Genomic DNA, 21,252 nt, shown 5'->3' with positions numbered 1-21,252 from the left:
TCTTCCTTTCCCGTACTAACCAGTACCCTTCCACTGACACCCTCCTTCGACTGACTGAACTGGTCCTCACCCTGAACAACTTCTCTTTCCAATCCTCCCACTTCCTCCAAACGAAAGGAGTAGCCATGGGCACCCCCATGGGCCCCAGCTATGCCTGCCTCTTCGTAGGATATGTGGAACAGTCCATCTTCCGCAACTACACTGGCCCCACCCCCCCACCTTTTCCTCCGCTACATCGATGACTGTATCGGCGCCGCCTCGTGCTCCCACGAGGGGGTTGAACAGTTCATCCACTTCACCAACACCTTCCACCCTGAACTCAAATTCACCTGGACAGTCTCAGATTCCCCCTCCCCTTCCTCGACCTTTCTATTTCTATCTCAGGCGACCGAATCAACACGGACATCTACTACAAACCGACCGACTCCCACAGCTACCTGGACTATACCTCCTCCCGCCCTGCCCCCTGTAAAAACGCCATCCCATTCTCCCAATTCCTTCGTCTCCGCCGCATCTGCTCCCATGAGGACCAGTTCCAAAAACGTACAACCCAGATGGCCGCCTCCTTCAAAGACCGCAATTTCCCCCCCCGACGTGGTCGACGATGCCCTCCACCGCATCTCTTCCACTTCCCGCTCCTCCGCCCTTGAGCCCCGCCCCTCCAACCTCCACCAGGACAGAACCCCACTGGTCCTCGCCTACCACCCCACCAATCTCCATGTACAGCGTATCATCCGCCGTCATTCCCGCCACCTCCAAACGGACCCCACCACCAAGGATATATTTCCCTCCCCTCCCCTATCAGCATTCCGTAAAGACCACTCCCTCCATGACTCCCTCATCAGATCCACACCCCCCACCAACCCAACCTCCACTCCTGGCACCTTCCCCTGCAACCGCAGGAGGTGCAAGACTTGCGCCCACACCTCCCCCCTCACCTCCCTCCAAGGCCCAAAGGAAACTTCCATATCCGCCACAAATTCACCTGTACCTCCACACACATCATGTATTGCATCCTCTGCACCCGATGTGGCCTCCTCTATATTGGGGAGACAGGCCGCCTACTTGCGGAGCGTTTCAGAGAACACCTCTGGGACACCCGGACCAACCAACCCAATCACCCTGTGGCTCAACACTTCAACTCCCCCTCCCACTCCACCAAGGATATGCAGGTCTTTGGACTCCTCCATCACCAGACCACAACAACACGACGGTTGGAGGAAGAGCGCCTCAACTTCCGCCTAGGAACCCTCCAACCACAAGGGATGAACTCGGATTTCACCAGTTTCCTCATTTCCCCTCCTCCCACCTTGTCTCAGTCAAATCCATCGAACTCAGCACCGCCTTCCTAACCTGCAATCTTCTTCCTGACCTCTCCGCCCCCACCCCAGTCTGACCTATCACCCTCACCTTGACCTCTTTCCACCTATCACATTTCCAACGCCCCTCCCCCAAGTCCCTCCTCCCTACCTTTTATCTTAGCCTGCTGGACACACTTTCCTCATTCCTGAAGAAGGGCTTATGCCCGAAATGTCGATTCTCCTGTTCCCTGGATGCTGCCTGACCTGCTGCGCTGTTCCAGCAACACATTTTCAGCTCTGATCTCCAGCATCTGCAGACCTCACTTTCTCCTCCTATACTGTACTGTGTACAGTATAATATTCTTTAAATTTTCTATAGCATTTAATAATTCAAACACAAATCTTTCATAGAACTTAGTTCTGCTTGAGTTTCTTTTCAGGTCTGTCTCTATCACCTTCATCCCCTCCCCCACTCACCCATTGTACTCTATGCTACTTTCTCCCCACCCCCACCCTCCTCCAGCTTATCTCTCCACGCTTCAGGCTCACTGCCTTTATTCCTGATGAAGGGTTTTTGCCCGAAACGTCGATTTTCGCTGCTCCTTGGATGCTGCCTGAACTGCTGTGCTCTTCCAGCACCACTAATCCATGAATTGGCACTTGTTAACTGTGTTGCATGCTGGATGCCTGTGCAAATGAGTTTGTTGCCAAAACAATTGCTAACGTGTCTCTCATGAGTAGCCTGCCTTCTTTCCTGCCTTCACCATGCAACTGTTACCTTTTCACATTCTCGTGAACTCTTCAAAAAAAAAATGTTTTTGGCTAGACCGCTGGACTAGCTTCATATGATTTTAAAGCACTTAGTTCTCATCACTTTCTGTGAAGTCCATGGATTTCAAATAGCTTCCATTCTTGAGTCCAGTTGCAACTTGATGTATACGCAAGTTGGAACGCTGTACAGGGCAATATGAAATAGCTGTTCATAAATAGGAGGAAATGTTTGCATATCAGATCTTTAAAATGAATATGAATGTGCCCTTTTATGGAATTGTGCTTCTAAGCATGAGCATTCACATGACAAATTTGTTAGAATTCTTTGAGGAGGTAATGAGCAATTTAGACCAGGGAGAGCCAGTGGATGTGATCTGTTTAGATTTCCAGAAGGCCATTGCTAAGGTGCTGTACTGGAGGATGCTACGTAAGGTAAGGGCTCATGGTGTTAGGGGCAAGGTATTGTTATGGACAGAGCATTGGCTGACTGCAGAAAGCAGAGTTGAGATAAAGGGGTCTTTTTCAGGTTGGCAGCTGGTGACCAGCAAAGTTCCGTATGGGTTAGTGTTGGGATCACAACTATTCACGTTATACATTAATGATCTGGGTGAAGGAACTGAGGGCATTGTTGCTATATTTGCAGATGAAACAAAGATTGGTGGAAGGTCAGGTAGTGTTGAAGTGGGCGAGGGGTGCAGAAGACCTGGATAGGCTGGGTGACTGTGTAAAGATGTTGCAGATGGAATACAATGTGGGAAAGATTAGAGATGTAGTCAGTTTTCTAAATGGGAAAAAGGCTTCCAGAAATCTCAAGCAGAAAAGGTAGTTCGGAATTCTAGTTCAGGACTCTCTTATGAGTAGCATGCAGGTTCAGTTGGCAGTTAGGAAAGCAAATGTAATGTTACCATTCATTTGAAGAGGGCTAGAATACAAGAGCAGCAATGTATTATTAAAGCTCTGGTCAGACCACATTTGCAATATTGTGAATAGTTTTGGGAGCCGTTTTGAGGGAAAAATGTTTTGGCTTTGCAGGAGGTCCAGAGGAGGTTTACAAGAATGACTACAACCACAAAGGGCTTGTCATATGAGTAGTTGAGAACACTGTGTCCGTACTTGATGGAATTTAGAAGGATGTAATGGGGGAGGTGGGGTGCGGGGGGGGGGGGGGGGGTGCGGGGGGGGGTTCATGATGGGTGGCAAGGAGGTGGAATCTGATAGAAACTTACAGAATACTGAGAGGTCTGGATAGAGCAGATGTAGAGAAGTTGCTTCCACTAGTAGGAGAGATTAGGACTCCAGGGTACAGCCACAGAGTGAAAAGATGATCCTTTAGAACTGAGATTCTTCAGGCAGACTGTGGTTAATTTGTGGAACACATTGCTGCAGAAGGCTGTGGAGGCCAAATCATTGAGTGTTTTTAAGACAGTGATAGATTATTGATTGATAAGGTGATCAAGGGTTACATGAAGAAGGCAGGAGAACGAGGTTGAGAAACAGCAGCTGTGATCGAATGATGGAGCAGACTCGATGGGCTGAGTGGCCCAATTCTGCTCCTATTCTTAATGATCTTTTCATAAATCGGGGATCCCCTTTATTGATCTTTTGTCAGGGTACAGAGTACACTTTGAAGGGATGAAGCCCAACATTGCATCAACAATAAGAATGTAGCAAACACTGAGATTGGATTTCTACATGACATTTGGTCAGTGATAAGCCCTTTGTAAAATTAATTTGAAGTAGTTTTTACGCTTAGTTGAAAACTATAACCATGAGCACCTTAAATAACTAAGATAGGCCTTCCAGTAATATAGCATCTCCCTGAAATTCTGGTCAGATCTTTTAGGTGATCCTCCATTTAAGGATGTAGAACACTATAACACAAGGAGGGTTCCACCTTGAGATGGGTGTAAGAAAATTTGTATGTGAAGTGTTACAGCAACATAATGGAGACTGTAATCTTTGGAAACTGGAACAGGTTAAAAGGAAGAGATTGAATTGCATCATTTGCCATTGAATATGCATTTATACTGTGATGGGAAAGCATTCTAAAACTGTCCACTTAAATTTTAAATGCCACCCTGAAGTTCTACCAATGCCAGGTTCCAGGAATGGCTGTCCTTTGTCCCAGCTTTGTTAATTGATGAAGCAATGCCTTTTGTTACTTAACACTCCCTCTTCCAACAGGATTTTGAAAGAGGATTTTGAAGGAGGATAGTAAAAGCTTTTTTAGGTATGTGAAAGGCAAAAAAATGGTTAAGTTTAAAATTGGGCCCTTGAAGACTGAAACAGGGGAATATATTTCGGGGAACAAAGAAATGGCAGAAGAATTGAATTGGTATTTCAGATCTGTGTTCACTGGGGAAGACACAAGCAATCTCCGAGGTAACAGTGGCTGAAGGACCTGAACTTAAGGGAATTTATATTTGCCAGGAATTGGTATTGGAGAGCTAATTAGATCTGAAGGTTGATAAGTCCCCGAGGCCTGATGGTCTACATCCCAGGGTGCTGAAGGAGGTGACTCGAGAAATCGTGGATGCGTTGGTGATTATTTTCCAGCGTTCGATAGATTCGGGATCAGTTCCTGTGGATTGGAGGGTGGCTAATGTTTGAGCACTTTTTAATAAAGGTGGGAGAGAGAAAGCAGGAAATTATAGACCAGTTAGTCTGACCTCAGTGGTGGGAAAGATGCTGGAGTCTATTATAAAGGTTGAAATTACGACACATCTGGATAGTAATAACAGGATAGGTCAGAGTCAGCATGGATTTATGAAGGGGAAATCATGCTTGACTAATCTTCTGGAATTGTTTGAGGATGTAACTCTGAAGATGGACGAGCGAGATCCAGTAGATGTAGTGTACTTGGACTTTCAGAAAGTGTTTGGTAAAGTCCCACATAGGAGGTTAGTGAGCAAAATTAGGGTGCATGATATTGGGGGCAAAGTACTAACTTGGATTGAAAGTTGGTTGGCTGATAGGAAACAAAGAGTAGTGATAAACAGCTCCATTTTGGAATGGCAGGCAGTGACCAGTGGGGTACTGCAGGGATCAGTGCCGGGACCGCAGCTTTTTACAATATATGTTAATGATATAGAAGATGGTATTAGTAATAACATTAGCAAATTTGCTGATGAGACTAATGCTGGGTGGCAGGGTGAAATGTGAGGAGGATGTTAGGAGCTTGCAGGGTGACCTGGACAGGTTAGGTGAGTGGTCAGATGCATGGCAGATGCAGTTTAATGTGGATAAATGTATGGTTATCCACTTTGGTGGCAAGAACAGGAAGGCAGATTACTACCTAAATGGAATCAATTTCGGTAAAGGGGCAGTACAAAGAGATCTGGGTGTTCTTGTACACCAGTCAATGAAGGCAAGCATGCAGGTACAGCAGGTGGTGAAGAAGGCTAATGGCATGCTGGCCTTCATAACAAGAGGGATCGAGTATAGAAGTAAAGAGGTTCTTCTGCAGCTGTACAGCATCCTGGTGAGACCACACCTGGAGTACTGTGTGCAGTTCTGGTCTCCAAATATGAGGAAAGACATTCTGGCTATTGAGGGAGTACAGGATAGGTTCACGAGGTCAATTCCTGGAATGGCAGGACTACCTTACGTTGAAAGACTGGAGCGACTGGGCTTGTATACCCTTGAGTTTAGAAGACTGAGAGGGGATCTGATTGAGACAAATAAGATTATTAAAGGATTGGACACTCTGGAGGCAGGAAACATGTTTCTGCTGATGGGTGATGCCGAACCAGAGGACACAGCTTAAAAATACGGGTTAGACCATTTAGGACAGAGATGAGGAGAAACTTCTTCACCCAGAGAGTGGTGGCTGTGTGGAATGCTCTGCCCCAGAGGGCAGTGGAGGCCCAGTCTCTGGATTCATTTAAGAAAGAGTTGGATAGAACTCTCAAGGATAGTGGAATCAAGGGTTATGGAGATGAGGCAGGAACAGGATACTGATTATGGATGATCAGCCATGATCATATTGAATGGTGGTGCAGGCTCGAAGGGCAAAATGGCCTACTCCTGCACCTATTGTCTATTGTCTACCAATGCAGGAGTGAGGACATGACAGTCAGATTCTGCCCCCAGTAACTCAGATTGCAGAAGACGTCTATGACAGAGACCCTGTGGGACTTAGTTTTGTTTGCTGCCTCACCTTTTTCTAATGATGCCTTAATGAAATCCCACTTGCCTTCTCAAATTTTAATGCACAAAACTCTTCTCTACTCAGTGCCATCGAATTCTCAGGAATGCTTAATTCTCCTGCTCACATCCTTTGATGCCAAAACTAAACCTTTGGCACACAGTTCCATCTTTATCTTTTGTCCTCTTGGTTCCCACTAACTTTATGGCGGCATTGTCCTTTGCATCCTCCCTTACAAATTCATGGTAAATCCTCTCAAACCTCAAACCTGCTTAACTCTGCTGCCTTTTTCAATTGCATGCATTCCTTCTTTAAGCTTCCTGAAGTTCAGCTCCCCATCATTTTTCTTGTGCCTTGCAGCATACTTTTAGAGAAAAAGAATGTTTTCCTGTACAATGTTAAAAATCACACAACACCAGATTATAGTCCAACAGGTTTATTTGGAAGCACTAGCTTTCAGAGTGCTTCAGAGTTTCATCAAATGGTTGTGGAGTATATATTCCTGATGAACGGCTTTTGCCTGAAATGTTGGTTGTCCTGCTCCTCGGATGCTGCTTGACTTGCTGTGTTTTGCCAGCATCACACTCTCGACTCTAATCTAGAGCATCTGCAGTCATCACTTTCTCCTAACCATGTACAGCACAGAAACAGACCTTCTGTCCAGCTCGTCCAGGCCGACCAGATATTCCAACCCAATCTAGTCCCACCTGTCAGCACTTGGCCCGTATCTCTCCAAACCCTTCCTATTCATATACCCATCCAGATGCCTTTTAAATGTTGCAATTGTATCTGCCTCCACCACTTCCTCTGGCAGCTCATTCCATCCACACACCACCCTCTGTGAAAAAGTTGCCCATAGGTCCCTTTTATACCCAAAACCTATGCCTTATAGTTCTAGACTCTCCCACCCCAGGGAAAATACCTTGTCTATTTACCTTATTCATGCCTCTCATGATTTTATAAACCCCTATAAGGTCAACCCTCAGCCTTCAACACTCCAGGGAAAACAGCCCCACCCTATTCAGCCTCTCCCTATAGCTCAAATCCTCCAACCCTGGTAACATCCTTGTAAATCTTCTCTGAACCCTTTCAGGTTTCACAACATCCTTCCGATAGGAAGGAGACCAGAATTGCATGCAATATTCCAACGGTGGCCTAACCAATGTCCTGTACAGCCGCAACATGACCTCCCAACTTGTATACTCAGTGCTCTGACCAATATAGACAAGATAGTCTTCTTCACTATCCTATCTACCTGCGACTCCACTTTCAAGGAGCTATGAACCTGCACTCCAAGGTCTCTTTGTTCAGCAACACTCCCTAGGACCTTACCATTAAGTGTACAAATCCTGCTAAGATTTGCTTTCCCAAAATGCAGCATCTTGCATTTATCTAAATTAAACTCCATCTGCCGCTCCTCAGCCCATTGGTCCATCTGATCAAGATCCTGTTGTAATCTGAGGTAACCTTCGTTGCTGTCCACTACATCTCCAGTTTTGGTGTCATTTGCAAACTTACTAACTAGACCTCCTATGTTCATATCCACATCACTTATGTAAATGATGAAAAACAATGAACCCAATACTGATCCTTGTGGCACTCCACTGGTCACAGGCCTCCAGTCTGAAAAACAACACTCCACCACCACCCTCTGTCTTCTACCTTCGAGCCAGTTCTGTATCCAAATGGCTAGTTCTCCCTGTATTCCATTAGATCTAACCTTGCTAATCAGTCTCCCATGGGGAACCTTGTCAAATGCTTTATTAAAGTCTATATAGATCACATCCACTGCTCTGCCCTCATCAATCCTCTTTGTTACTTTTTCAGAAAACTCAATCAAGTTCATGAGTCATGATTTCCCACACACAAAGGCATGTTGACTATCCCTAATCAGTCCTTGCCTTTCCAAATAGGTGTAAATCCTGTCCCTCGGGATTCCCTCCAAAAACATGCCCATCGCTGATGTTAGTCTCATCGGTCTATAGTTCCCTGGCTTGTCCTTAAACAGTGGCACCACGTTAGCCAGCCTCCAGTCTTCTGGCACCTCACCTTTGACTATCGATGATACAAATACCTCAACAAGGGGTCCAGCAATCACTTCCCTTGCTTCCCACAGAGTTCTAGGATACCCCTGATCAGGCCTTGGGGAGTTATCCACTTTCATGCGTTTCCAGACATCCAGCTCTCCTTCCTCTGTAATATGGGCATTTTTCAAGATGTCTGACATCAAATGCTCTAAGGATGAGGCATTTGATGTGATCTCTTTAAAATGCTTGATCTTATTTTATTATATACATTTGTCAAGGCTACAGACATGCTTTTAATCTTATAGGGTATTTATTTCTGTTGTGAGGTAACTCCGTAATGGGTACTGTTACTTGTGTCCAGCGTCAAATTTACCTCAGCTCATTCAAATTTTATGTCAAAAGGTACAATGCTGTTCATGATTTATGAATTGTTAGAGTTTATATTTGAAACAGTTTGTGCTTTTTTGAATCCCATCTGACCTTGATCACATCTACTGAAAATTTTTTAAAAGTTTCTTTCTGCCAATAAGAAGTAAATAACTATATTTCTGCTTTCATCTTTTGTTCCAAGGCTGAATGTTTCCTGATGCTCACTATTTTTAGTTTATTAAATTTTACATTGTTAATAAATTAAATAACCTTTGTTCTGCTATTTCCAATTCCTAGGAATAATGGACTGTTGTCCATTTTATTATATTGCTTTTGTTGAAGAGTTTGTATTGTTTTCTGAATTGTATGTAATGGAAAAAATGTCATTATTTTAAATTATTGAAAAAGAAAAACATATTGGAGGCATATATTTTAATCCCTAAAATACAAGCTGAAAAACCTTCAGCTGGCTTTCTGGATGTACAAGTTATAAATTTGCCAGCTGTTTCTCCACCACTTTCTACTATTAATCTGCCATCACTCATCCATTTCCATGCTGAGATTCCTATAGTTCCATGTGCTATAAGATTTACTTCACTGGCAACTATATAATTCGGGTGATTTGTAGACCACTGAACTTTGATGCAGCATCAAAGACATTCTGTAAGATAATGGCTACCCTGATTGGATCATTTCTCACTGTGTTGTGTAGAAGCTCATGAATGGACCTAAGGCATCAGTTTCGATCTTGAAAAGTACCCAGCTTACCTCACGGAATCACAGAATTGCAGAATCACAGATCTTTTAGAGTGCATAAGGATACCCACTGTGCCTGCACTGGTTCAATTCCCTAGTACCATTTGCCTGACTCTGCCCCTATCCCTGCACACTATTCTATCCAAGTAATCATCCAATGCCCTCATGAATGGTTTAATTGAACCTGCCTCTGCCACATGTCTAGGATTACAGTACCTCAGACAAAACATCTGAAAATTTTGAACGTCAGGTGACATCAGCTGTCTCCCATTACTACGATGCAGTAGTCTCAAGAGTAGTATTCATTACCAACAGCATTCTGTCTTCCAGCCACAAAAGACATTCTAATTATCACTCAAATGAAGAACGTGCGCTATGATTTTCAGTGCTGGTGCAATGCTCAGTATGTGGGCTCAATGTCCCAAAGACTGGCAGATCATGTGCTTATACAAATGTCTTTCAAATGTTGTAGCTGTATTTGCATCCACCACTTTCTGGCAGTTCAGTCGACACACAAATTACTGTCTGTAAAAATGTTGCCCCTTGTGTACTTTCTAAATCTTTCTCCTTTCACTTTAAAAATATACCCCCTAGTTTTGAACTCTTCCCACCTGGGGAAAAAGACCCTTGCTACTCATATTATGTAGTTGAAACTTTATTGCTGGAACAGCACAGCAGGTCAGGCAGCATCCAGGGAACAGGAGATTCGACGTTTCGGGCACAGGCCCTTCTTCAGGAATGAAGAAGGGCCTGTGCCCGAAACGTCGAATCTCCTGTTCCCTGGATGCTGCCTGACCTGCTGTGCTGTTCCAGCAATAAAGTTTCAACTTTGATCTCCAGCATCTGCAGACCTCACTTTCTCCTTACTCATATTATGTATGCCTGCACGGTTTCATAAACCCTTATAAGTTCACCCCTCAACCTCATACTTTGGAGTGAAATAAGTCCCAGCCTATCCAGCATATTTTTATAACTCAAGCCTTCCATTCCTGGAACATTCTGGTAAATCTTTTCTGAACCCTCTCCAATTTAATAATATCCTTCCTATAACGGTGGCCAGAACTGCACACATTACTCCAGAACAGGCCTCACCAATGACTTGTACAACCTCAACATGAGATGCCAACTCCTGTACTCAAAGTTCTGAGCAATGAAGGCAAGCTTTCTTAACATCCTGTCTACTTGTGATGCAATAAACAGGAACCTCTAAGCCTGTTTATTTTCTAACACTACCTAGGACCTTGCTATTAATTGTATAAGTCCTGCCCTTATTTGTTTTACCAAAATGCATTACCCAGCATTTATCCAAATCAAACTCCATCGTCACTCCTCAGCCCATTGACCTAATTGATCAAGACCTCCTTGTACTCTAAGATAACTTTCTTCACTGTCCGCTGAACCACCAATTTTGACAACATCTGTAAATTTACAAAATCCTGAGCCTCCCTCCCAGAGCACTGTGGGCTATGTGGACACCCCATTGGCTTCATTGGCTTAAGAAGACAACTTGCCATCACTTCCTCCAGGGTAATTAGCATATGGATAACTGCTGGCCTAGCTGGTGATGGCCCACAACATGTCAATGAAGAAAAAAAGACAGAAGGAATACTAAACAGATGTACAAAAATGGTACCAGAAATGAAAACCTTGAGTGTCAGGATCAATTGGAGAAACTGTGGCTGTTCTCTTTAAAAAAAAGAGAAAACTTGAGAGGCGATTTGCCAGAGAGATTCAACATCATGAGCAGTCTGGATAGAGTAGATGGGGAGAAACTTCCATTTTAGACGTGTTGACACCTCCAGCAAACCCAACTTAAGGTTACTCGGCACAGAAGGAGAGAGATTTGATGTCTTTCCATACACCTTTTCATGATAAATGTTACAAAAACAGATTGTTGGAAAAGCTGAGCAGGTGTGGCAGCGTCTGTGAAGAGAAATTGCAGTTAAGGTTTCGGGTATGGTGACCCTTTCTCAAAACTGATGGTAGCTAGGATAATGTTGGTTTTTATGCAGAGGATTGCATGGAGGAAGGTGTAAGAAGTAAATGATAGGTAGGGATAGAGCCCAAAGATATCGAAGAACAGTTGAACAGAAGAGTGTCATTTACAATTTGACATCTGTTTCCCTTTGTGAAAAGACAGGAGATAACATCCATTATAAACTGGCCGATTTCCACATCATCAGAACATATCATTAATAGCTGTTAATGAAGATTTAGTGATGACAATGCATACCAGATAATGTAATCACAAAACCTGGTGTGCTGTGGGTGGGGGCTGGAACGTAGAGTTCAAGCCGTAAGGCAATTGAACTCAATATTAAGTCCAGAAGACTGCAGGGTCCACAAGTAGAGAATTCAGTGCTGTTCTTCCAGTTTATGTTGAGCTTCATTGGAGCACGGTGGCACAGTGGTTAGCACTGCTGCCTCACAGCACTAGAGACTCTGGTTCGATTCCCGCCTCAGGCGACTGACTGTGTGGAGTTTGCACATTCTCCCCATGTCTGCGTGGGTTTCCTCCGGGTGCTCCAGTTTCCTGCCACAATCCAAAAATGTGCAGGTTAGGTGAATTGGCCATGCTAAATTGCCCGTAGTGTTAGGTGAAGGGGTAAATGTAGGAGAATGGGTCTGGGTGGGTTGCGCTTCGGCGGGTCGGTGTGGACTTGTTGGGCCAAAGGCCCTGTTTCCACACTATAAGTAATCTAATCTAATTACTGCAGCAATCCTGAGACAGATGTTGGCCAGGGAAACAGGGTGGTGTTTTGAAGTGGCAGGTAACTGGAAGCTCAGGGTCTTTTTTGCGGGCAAAAGGTGGGTGTTCTGCACAGTAGTTACCAAGTCTGCATTTTGTTTCACCAGTGTAGAGGAGATTACATTGTGAACAGTGAATACAGTAGATCAAATTGTGTAACGTGCAGGTAAAACATTGCTTCGCCTGGAAGGTATGTTTGGGCCCTTGGACACTGAGGAGGGAGGTGGTAAATGGTCAAGTGTTACACCTTTGGCAATTGCAGGGGAAGGTGATGTGGGGGTGTGTTGGGAGTGAACAGAGTGCTCATGGTGTCACGGAGAGAACAATCCCTGTGGAAAGCAGACAAGAGAGTGGAGGGGAATATGTGTCTGGTGGTGGCATCTCACTGGAGGTGGCGGAAATAGTGGCTGATGATTTTCTGGATATGCATGTTAATGGGATCGTAGGTAAGGACAAATGAGGACCCTGATGCTGTTGTATTACAGTATGGAAGAGGGCAGATGAAGTCTGAGGTGTGGGAGATGGGTCGGACCTGGTTGAGGGCCCAGTCAACAACAGTGTTGGGGGGATCCTTGGTTGAGGAAGAAGATGGATGTTTTGGAGGCTCCCTTGTTGAATTTGACATCATCAGAACATATGTGACGAAGACTGAGGAACTGGGAGAATGGAATGGAGTCTTTACAAGAAACAGGGTGCGAGGATGAATTGTCCAGGTAGCTGTGGAAATCGGCCAGTTTATAATGGATGTTATCTCCTGTCTTTTCACAAAGGGAAACAGATGTCGAGGAAGGGAGGAGCCAGCGATGGATCAGGTGAAAATGAGAGCAAGTTGGAAATGAAATCAATGAATTTTTCCAATTCCAGATGAGAGAGGGAAGCAACACTGATGATATTGATATATTGGAGAAAGAGTTGTTGGTGGGGGTCGGAATAGGACTGGAATAAGGAATGTTTCATGTATACCAGAAAGAGACAGGCATAACTTGGGCCATGTGGGCCTTGATTTATGATTTTACGTACCTGGACTTTCATTGTTTCTGACATAAAACCATAGTGAAAAAAGGTTTGAGATTTAGATCTCTGTCAATTTCAATTTTTCTTAGAGTTTGGATTTTCAACTAGTGACATATACAAGTTGGATTATTTGTGGAAGGGGTTTAAAAATTAATTAGGCCAGTCCTTGTGGAATCATGACTTAAAAACCAGCATGTATCAGAAAGATCAAATGATTCAAAGGCCCTTGGTATCAAAGTTTGATTATAGTCATAGAGATGTACAGCATGGAAACAGACCCTTCGGTCCAACCTGTTCATGCCGACCAGATATCCCAACCCAGTCTAGTCCCACCTGCCAGCATATCCCTCCAAACTCTTCCTATTCATATACCCATCCAAATGTCTTTTAAATGTTGCAATTTAAAGCCTCCACCACTTCCTCTGACAGCTCATTCCATACACGTACCACCCTCTGTGTGAAAAGGTTGCCCCTTAGGTGTCTTTTATATCTTTCCCCTCTCACCCTAAACCTATGCTGTCTAGTTCTGGACTCCCAGACCCCAGGGAAAAGACTTTGTCTATTTATTCTATCCATGTCCCTCGTAATTTTGTAAACCTCTATAAGGTCACCCCTCAGCCTCCGACGCTCCAGGGAAAACAGCCCCAGCCTGTTCAGCCTCTCCCTATAGCTCAAATCCTCCAACCCTGGCAACATCCTTGTAAATCTTTTCTGAACCCTTTCATGTTTCACAACATCTTTCCGATAGGAAGGAGACCAGAATTGCATGCAGTATTCCAACAGTAGCCTAATCAATGTCCTGCACAGCTGCAACATAACCTCCCAACTCCTGTACTCAATACTCTGACCAATAAAGGAAAGCATACCAAATGCTGCCTTCACTATCCTATTTACCCGCGACTCCACTTTCAAGGAGCTATGAATCAGCATTCCAAGGTCTCTTTGTTCATTTCTAACGTGAGGCTTAATGACAAGGGAGACAAAACATTAAGCTGTGGCAAAATCTTAAATGACCATGTTTTAAAAATTGAATTCTGATTTTTTTAGGTTCAGTTTGAAAGAGACAGTACTGAAGTTATAAGCAAAAAGCGATTGTTCAGAACAGTTCAGGGAATATGTAACCTCTATAAGAGTTTCAGTTTGTGAAAACTTTCAGGCCAACAGTGCTTGGTTAGTACACCTCTGACTATTAAAAGATTGACAAAGTTTAAAATGTAAATTGTGTGAATAGTCAAAGAAAAGACTTCACTGCTCACGTGACAGGAAATGAGAAGTCAAACCTACAGATCCGATAGGGAACGAAAATTTCTTTGGATTTTGGATTTCATGAAACTGTGGAGGAGTTGTGATTCCACAGGCTCACCACTCTCAGGGTGAAGGAATTACTTAGCATCTCAGTTTGAAATTACCTACCCTGTACTCTTAGTCTGTAAATCCTGGTTTGGGGCTCCCTGGTCTTCAGGAACCTACCTCCCATGTATATCTGATTGAGTTCTGTTGGAATAGATTTCTATAAGATACCCCATATTCTTCTAAACTCCAGAAGATATGTTACATACATTCCTGACTGATCCAGTCTCTCTTCATATGTAAGTCCTTCCAAACCAGCCTAAATAGTATTCATTGCACTCCATGCATAGTCCCAACATTCTTTCTCCGGTAAGGAGACCAAAGTACCCACAATACACTGGGTTTGGACTCACTTAAGGCACTGTCCAATTGCACCATGACATCCCTGCTCTTGCACTTGAATCCTCCCAGTACGCAGGCCAACAAACCATTTGCCTTCTTCACTGCCAGCTGCATTAGCAAGCTTGCTTTCAGTGACTGGTGTACAAAGACACACTTGATCTCATTGCATATCCCTCTTTTCCAGTCTGCAAATCAAATTTCCTTCCTGTTTTTGCTACCAAAGTGGATAACCTCCTATTTAATGCACATTATACTTCGTCTGTCGTGCATAAATCCACTCACTCACTTTGTCCAAATCACACTGAATCATCTTTGTATCATCCTCACAATTTACCTTCTCACCCAGCTTTGTGTCATCTTCACCTTCGAAATATTGCATTTTGTTCCCTCATCTAAATCATTAACTGCATTATGAATAATTGGACTCCAAGCACTGATCTGACAATAATCCATTAAACATTGGCTTCCATTGAGGAAAATAAACCCGTTTTTCCCACGCTTTGTTTCCTGTCTGCCAACCCATTCTCTCTCCATGCCCACACACCACTGACTCCCCCCATTCATGGCTGATCTTTGTGTTTGGAGCTTCCCATTCCCATGTAATCCCCCTGCACCTCAAACCGATGACCTTTGATTCCATTGTAACAAGAACCCATCTAGCTCCGAGTTGATGTAAATTGTAAAAAGGTGAGACTACAACAGGCCCCTAAGGGACTCCACTTATGGCATTCCGCCGATCATAAAGACTCAGTTATGTACTCCTTGCTTCCTGCTTGACAGCCTGTTCATGCTGATCCCCTTCACTGAGCATTTATTTTCTGCAGTAACATTATATCAAATATTTCTGGAAATTTATGCACAGTATATCTACGACCTCCCTTTTATCCACAACACGTGCTACTCCTTCAGAGAACCCTACTAAATCAGTTCAACATGATAAAACCAAAGCACCTTTGATCCTTACTGATTACTTTGTGTTTTTCTACGTGGGGAGCTATAATCTCTCCATTGATCAATTTATGCCTTTCCCACCCCAAGTATCATGGTAATTGACTTACAGCTTTTTGTTTGCTGCCTCCATCCCTTTTTGAACAGCAGGGTTATGTTTGCTACTTTCCTGTCTGATGGTAGCTGAAAGGATTTTGGAAAATCCGTGCAACCACATTTTCAAGTTCATTAGTAACTTCTTTTACAAGCAATGTATGAGGTCCATCTCGACCCAGAGACTTGTCAGCTCACAGCTCCATCAGTTGCTTTGTAAATGGACTTCTGCTAAATTCCTTCTCTGTCTTCCACCACCCGACTTAAAGCCTTTACTATTTCTTTTGTAGTTTGTAGTGAAGACAGAAGTAAAATATTTGAAACAAAAACAGAAATTGCTGGAAAATCTCATTACATCTGGCAGCATCTGTGGAGAAAAATCAGAGTTAACGTTACCTAGTTTTGTCACATATTCTAATTTCTTTCTCCTGGTTTATATTTTAGTGGTTTATATTCTGATCTGAGCTGCAACTCATCATTGTGTATTTACCTCTGCAAAAAAAATTAAATTCCAATTCCTCAGGCGTGCCCTGACTTTTGCAAATTCATGTTGGCTTTCTCTGATCAGCTGAAAAAATTCAAAGTGTTTAGTCACCCTATCCTCAATTATAGACTTGAATAATTTACTGACAGCAGATGTCAAAATAATTGGTCTATAATTCCCTAGTTTCCCTTTATTACCCTTTTGTAAGTATCAGACTGACAGGCTCAATTTTCCAATTTAAACAAACAGTTTCCAAATTGAGAGAACTTTGGAAGATAATAATTAGGGCATTGCAATATTCTTGCCTACTTCCTTTAAAGCTGCATGATATAAACTCCTCTCGACTTTGAAACCATTGATTTCTTCATTACTGTTATTTTGCTTAATACTAACTTTGTTGAATTCGTGTTCTTGTTCATTACAAGCTTCCTTGGGATGTTTGACAGTTTTCCTGTACTGGCTAAAAGTAGTTTTCTTTAGCACATTCACCATTTCCGTATTTTCATTGACAGTATCGCTATTAATATTGCTCCAGATCATCCCCCCTTTCCCTAATGCAACCACTATTTCTTTTGTTCTGACATCTGTTTCTTTTCACACTCCCTTTTCATAGAGTAGAATTGCGACAATGCAGAAAGAAGCCATTTAGCCCATTGAGTCCACACGGACCCCCAAAGAGTATCCCACTCCACACTAGCTCCCCACCCTATCCCAGTAAACACACATTTACCATGGCTAATCCATCCAGCTTGCACATTCCTGGACACTATGGGATAATTTACCAAAACCAGTCCCCATAATCTCCACATTTTGAATTGTGGAAGGAGACCAGAGCATCGAGCAGAAGCTCACACAGACATGGGGAGAACATACAGTCTCCACATAGACACTCACCCAAGTGTGTGCCTTGAACCCACACACCTGGTGCTGTGAGGCAGCAATGCTAACCACTGAGCCACTGTGCTGCCCATTTTGTAATGGAATATCTTTTTGTCATCCTTCGTTCTTTGCGGCTTTGCAATTCTCCTCAATCTGTGTTACATTTTACATTTTGTTAAGCTTTTGATTTTAACTTACTTTTGATATTTATCTCTTGTATTTGACTTACATTTTTGGGAAAGTAGAGTTCTTGTCTGTTGTGGTATTAACAGGTTCTGTATCACAAATTAATTTTTGAAAGGCTCTTGCAGATTTTCTGTCATTTTGCCCATTAACGGATTGCCCAGTTACTGTCTTATTCCATTGATGTCAGCCATTTCTAAATCTATAATCCTGCTGTGGTCCAGCGTTAACTCTGTTTATGTGAATAGGCTTTAAGCATGTTATAATTAGGCCCTTCAGCAAATTGCATTTCTTGCTTTTGAGCTCTGTGTTGAACTCGATCCTCTTGTGATCACTTTTAATTTTTTGCTTACACATCATTAAGGTGCTAACTAAATCTCATTTATTACTCATTAGTAAATCGAATGGAATGTGCCCTCTTATTGATTCTTGGATATACTATTGTACGTACTGACATTCACCACTTTTCTAACGTGCTTAGCTGCTATCCCAAGCTAGAATGCCTGCAGATTGTTCTCCAAGTCTTACCATCTTGACCTACATTAGCTCAAGGTTTCCCAGTTCCTCCAGTTTAGATAACTCACCTATGTGTTTACATCTGGGAAGGGCTTAAAAAATAATGCTCTAAGATGGATAATTTGTGAAAATTATGAAATCAATAATAGCTATCTGACAATAGGGCATAAAGGAATCTTCAGATTTATCCCAGGGATCAATGAACAGGATTTTTTTGTATGAAGCCATTGAAATATTTGACGTATGCAGAGGAACCTTGATTATCCGAAGGACACAAACGGAGAGTATTTCCTTCGGTTAATCTAATGCTGGATAATCAAATGCCGGATAACATAGTTAGCCAAGCATCAGAACCTTGTGATCGTGTTCGGATAATCCAAAATTCAATTAATTGAATGCTGGATAATTGAAATTCCTCTATATGGATTTGTAGAAGACAGTTGGCAAAGGTACACACAATAGACTTGATAGCAAAATGAAAGCCTGCTGGATCAAAAACAGCATGTCAGTGAAATTTTCTAAGGGGCTGCAGTTGGGATCACTTCTGTTTTTAAATTATATTAATGAACTGGACTTGGATATGCAAGGCCATAATTTCAATGTTTGCAAATGGGATAGTGTACGTGGAAATATTATAATGCGATGGATGTTAGGAGACTTCAAGAGGACAGAGACAACTGTAAAAAATAGGATTAGGGCTAAGGTCATATTCCTGGCAGCTGAAACTTAATACAAAGTGCAAGTGAAGAGCTACATCATGGGAAGAGGAATGAATATAGAAATAATTAGTTCAAATTTAAAGAAGGTGCAGGAACAAGGAGGCCTGGAGTGAATGTTCAGTAATCCTTGAGCGTGGCACAACACCATGAGAAAACTGTTAAAATCTTGTGGTATCTTAGGCTTTGTAATTTGAGGCAAATGGGATATGAAGGTAGACAGGCAGGAAACTTGAAGAACACAGCAGGCCAGGCATCATCAGGCACTGGAGAAGTCAACATTTCAGGTGTAACACTTCAGGACTGGGTGTGGGTGTAAGGGGAGCTGCAGATAAAGGGGGTAGCGGTGCAGGATGGTGAAGTGGACATAGGTGGAGATAGGTAGAGGGTACGACCTGGTTGGTCAATGGGAGGAATTAATCCAGTAGATGGCAGGGAGCAGTGACAGTGAGAGGTAGGGACTGCGAAGGGGGTCAGGGTATGGGAAAGGAGGTTATTTGAAATTGAAGAACTCAATGTTGAGTCCTCTGGGCTGTGAGCTACTGAGGCGGAAGATGAGGTGGTGTTTCTCCAGTTTGCGGTTTGATTCATTGTGGTAAAGGAGGAGACCAAGATGGTCATGTCAGAAAGGGAGTGGGAAGGGTAATTAAAAATGGGCGGTGACTGGGAGGTCTGGTTGGCCCCTCAGGCCCGGCTGAGATGCTCGGTGAACCGTTCTCTAAGTTTACATTTGGTTTTCCCGATATAGAGAAGACCACATTGGGAGCACCGTATACCGTAAACTAGGTTGGAAGAGAGGCAGGTGAACCTCTGTCTCACCTGGACAGACTGTTTGGGGCCCTGAATGGAGGTGAGGGGGTGGTGTATCAGCAGGTTTTGCATCTTTTCCGGTTGCAGGGGAAGGTACCGGGGGTTGGGTGGGTGGAATGGTGCAAACCAAGGATTGGTGAAGGGAATGATCCTTGTTGGAAGGCAGAGAGGGGTAGGGAGGGGAAGAGGTTCTTGGTGGTGGGGTCTAGTTGGAGTTGGCAAAAATGTTTAAGGATGATGCATTGGGTGTGTAGAGTGGTGGGATGGTAGGTAAGGACAAGGGGAACTCTCTATTGCCTTTGGGAGGGATTTAGAGCAGTGGAACGTGGAATGGATGTTGTGCGGTGGAGGGCTGTATGGATGACAGAGGGGGCAAAAGATCAAAGTAGGTGGACATCTGGGATGTTTGGGAGTGGAATGTCTCCTCATCTGAGCAGATGTGATGTAGGTGGAGGAATTTGCAGAACGGGATGGAGTTCTTGCAGGGTATTGGGTGGGAGGAGGTGTAGTCCAGATAGTTGAGAGTGTCTGTGGGTTACTTGTAAATGTCCACTGGAGACTGTCACCAGAGATGGAAATGGAGAGGTCAAGAAAGGGGAGGGAGGTGTCAGAGATGAACCATGTGATTTTGAGGGTGGGGTGGAAGTTGTGGGCGAAGTTGTTGAACTGCTCTAGTTCAGCCTGGGTGCAGGACGCTGCACCGATGCAGTCATTGATGTAACGGCAAAAGGGTTGTCTTTGAAAGCAAGAAAGCAATGCTAAACCTTTAAAAATTGGCTGGACCTCATCTGAAGACCATTTTATTAATAAAGTTTTAATACTTTATTAATTTTGGATACTATACTTTAGAATTTATATTCAACCTTGAGAGTAGATGCAGAACAAAACTACTACAGTTGTACTTCAGGGAATAGGAATTTCAGTTATGTGGAGGTATTGGAATAGCTGAATAACAGTTCAGCACCCAGGCTGAACTGGAGTGGTTCATCAACTTCGCCCACAACTTTCACCCCACCCTCAAATTCACATGGTCCATTTCTGACACCTCCCTTCCCTTTCTTGATCTCTCCATTTCCATCTCCGGTGACAGTCTCCAGATGAAAGGCTTTTGCCTGAAATGTTGATTTTCCTGCTCTTCGGATGCTGCCTGACCTGTTCTTTTCCAGCACCACACTCTTGATTCTAATCTCCAGCATCTGCAGTACTCACTTCTGCCATATTGGAATAGCTAGCTGTTCTCCTAAGGGCAATATATGTTTCGGAGGAAATTTGATCGAGGTATTCAAAATGAAGGAGGACAAATTGTTCTAGTTTGCAAAAGGGTGGGTAATCAGAGAACATACACTTAAGATATTTGATTTAAAGAAATCAGAGACAACATAAGGAAAGATTTTTTAACATGGTGAATTATGACGACCAAGAATGCAGTGGTCAAAAGGATGGTGGAAGCAAAGGTGCTAAGTCTTAAAATGTAATTGATTAAACACTTAAGGCAAAATATTTACAGGGTTAAGGGGAAGGAACAGAGAAATAGGATTGAACTGATAGTTTAAATCATGGAAGACTGAAAGGCCTCTTTCATTGCAGTATAATTCTAATTTTTCTGGTCGAAAAGAGGTATAGAAATAAATAAATGAAGTCATTAACTTTGATATGCTCCTTTTAAGTTACATTTTCTTTACCTTCCAGGCCAAGTATAAAGAAGACTTTGAAAAGAACCGGGGAAGAGGATTTAGTATTGTTACTGACACTCCTGAACTGCAAAGATTAAAAAGAACTCAAGAGCAAATTAGTAAT

At 43.2% G+C, this 21,252-nt stretch overlaps 1 protein-coding gene across 2 annotated transcripts in view; it reads left to right on the top strand.

Annotated features, from left to right (window-relative positions):
* The window catches only part of nebl (nebulette), a 347,345-nt gene that overhangs the window by 185,050 nt on the left and 141,043 nt on the right, over positions 1 to 21,252 (top strand). For both annotated transcript variants that reach the window (XM_043690429.2, XM_043690431.2), the window contains exon 4: positions 21,145 to 21,252. In XM_043690429.2, the coding sequence (XP_043546364.1) occupies positions 21,145 to 21,252 (108 nt within the window). The remainder of the gene's footprint in view (positions 1 to 21,144) is intronic.

The sequence above is a fragment of the Chiloscyllium plagiosum genome, unplaced genomic scaffold, assembly GCF_037043375.1.
Source record: "Chiloscyllium plagiosum isolate Xiang-an unplaced genomic scaffold, Cpla_swu_hap1 HiC_scaffold_5, whole genome shotgun sequence".
Lineage (NCBI taxonomy): Eukaryota > Metazoa > Chordata > Chondrichthyes > Orectolobiformes > Hemiscylliidae > Chiloscyllium > Chiloscyllium plagiosum.
Note: the sequence above shows the minus strand (reverse complement) of the source record. Positions and strands in the feature narration are given on the sequence as shown.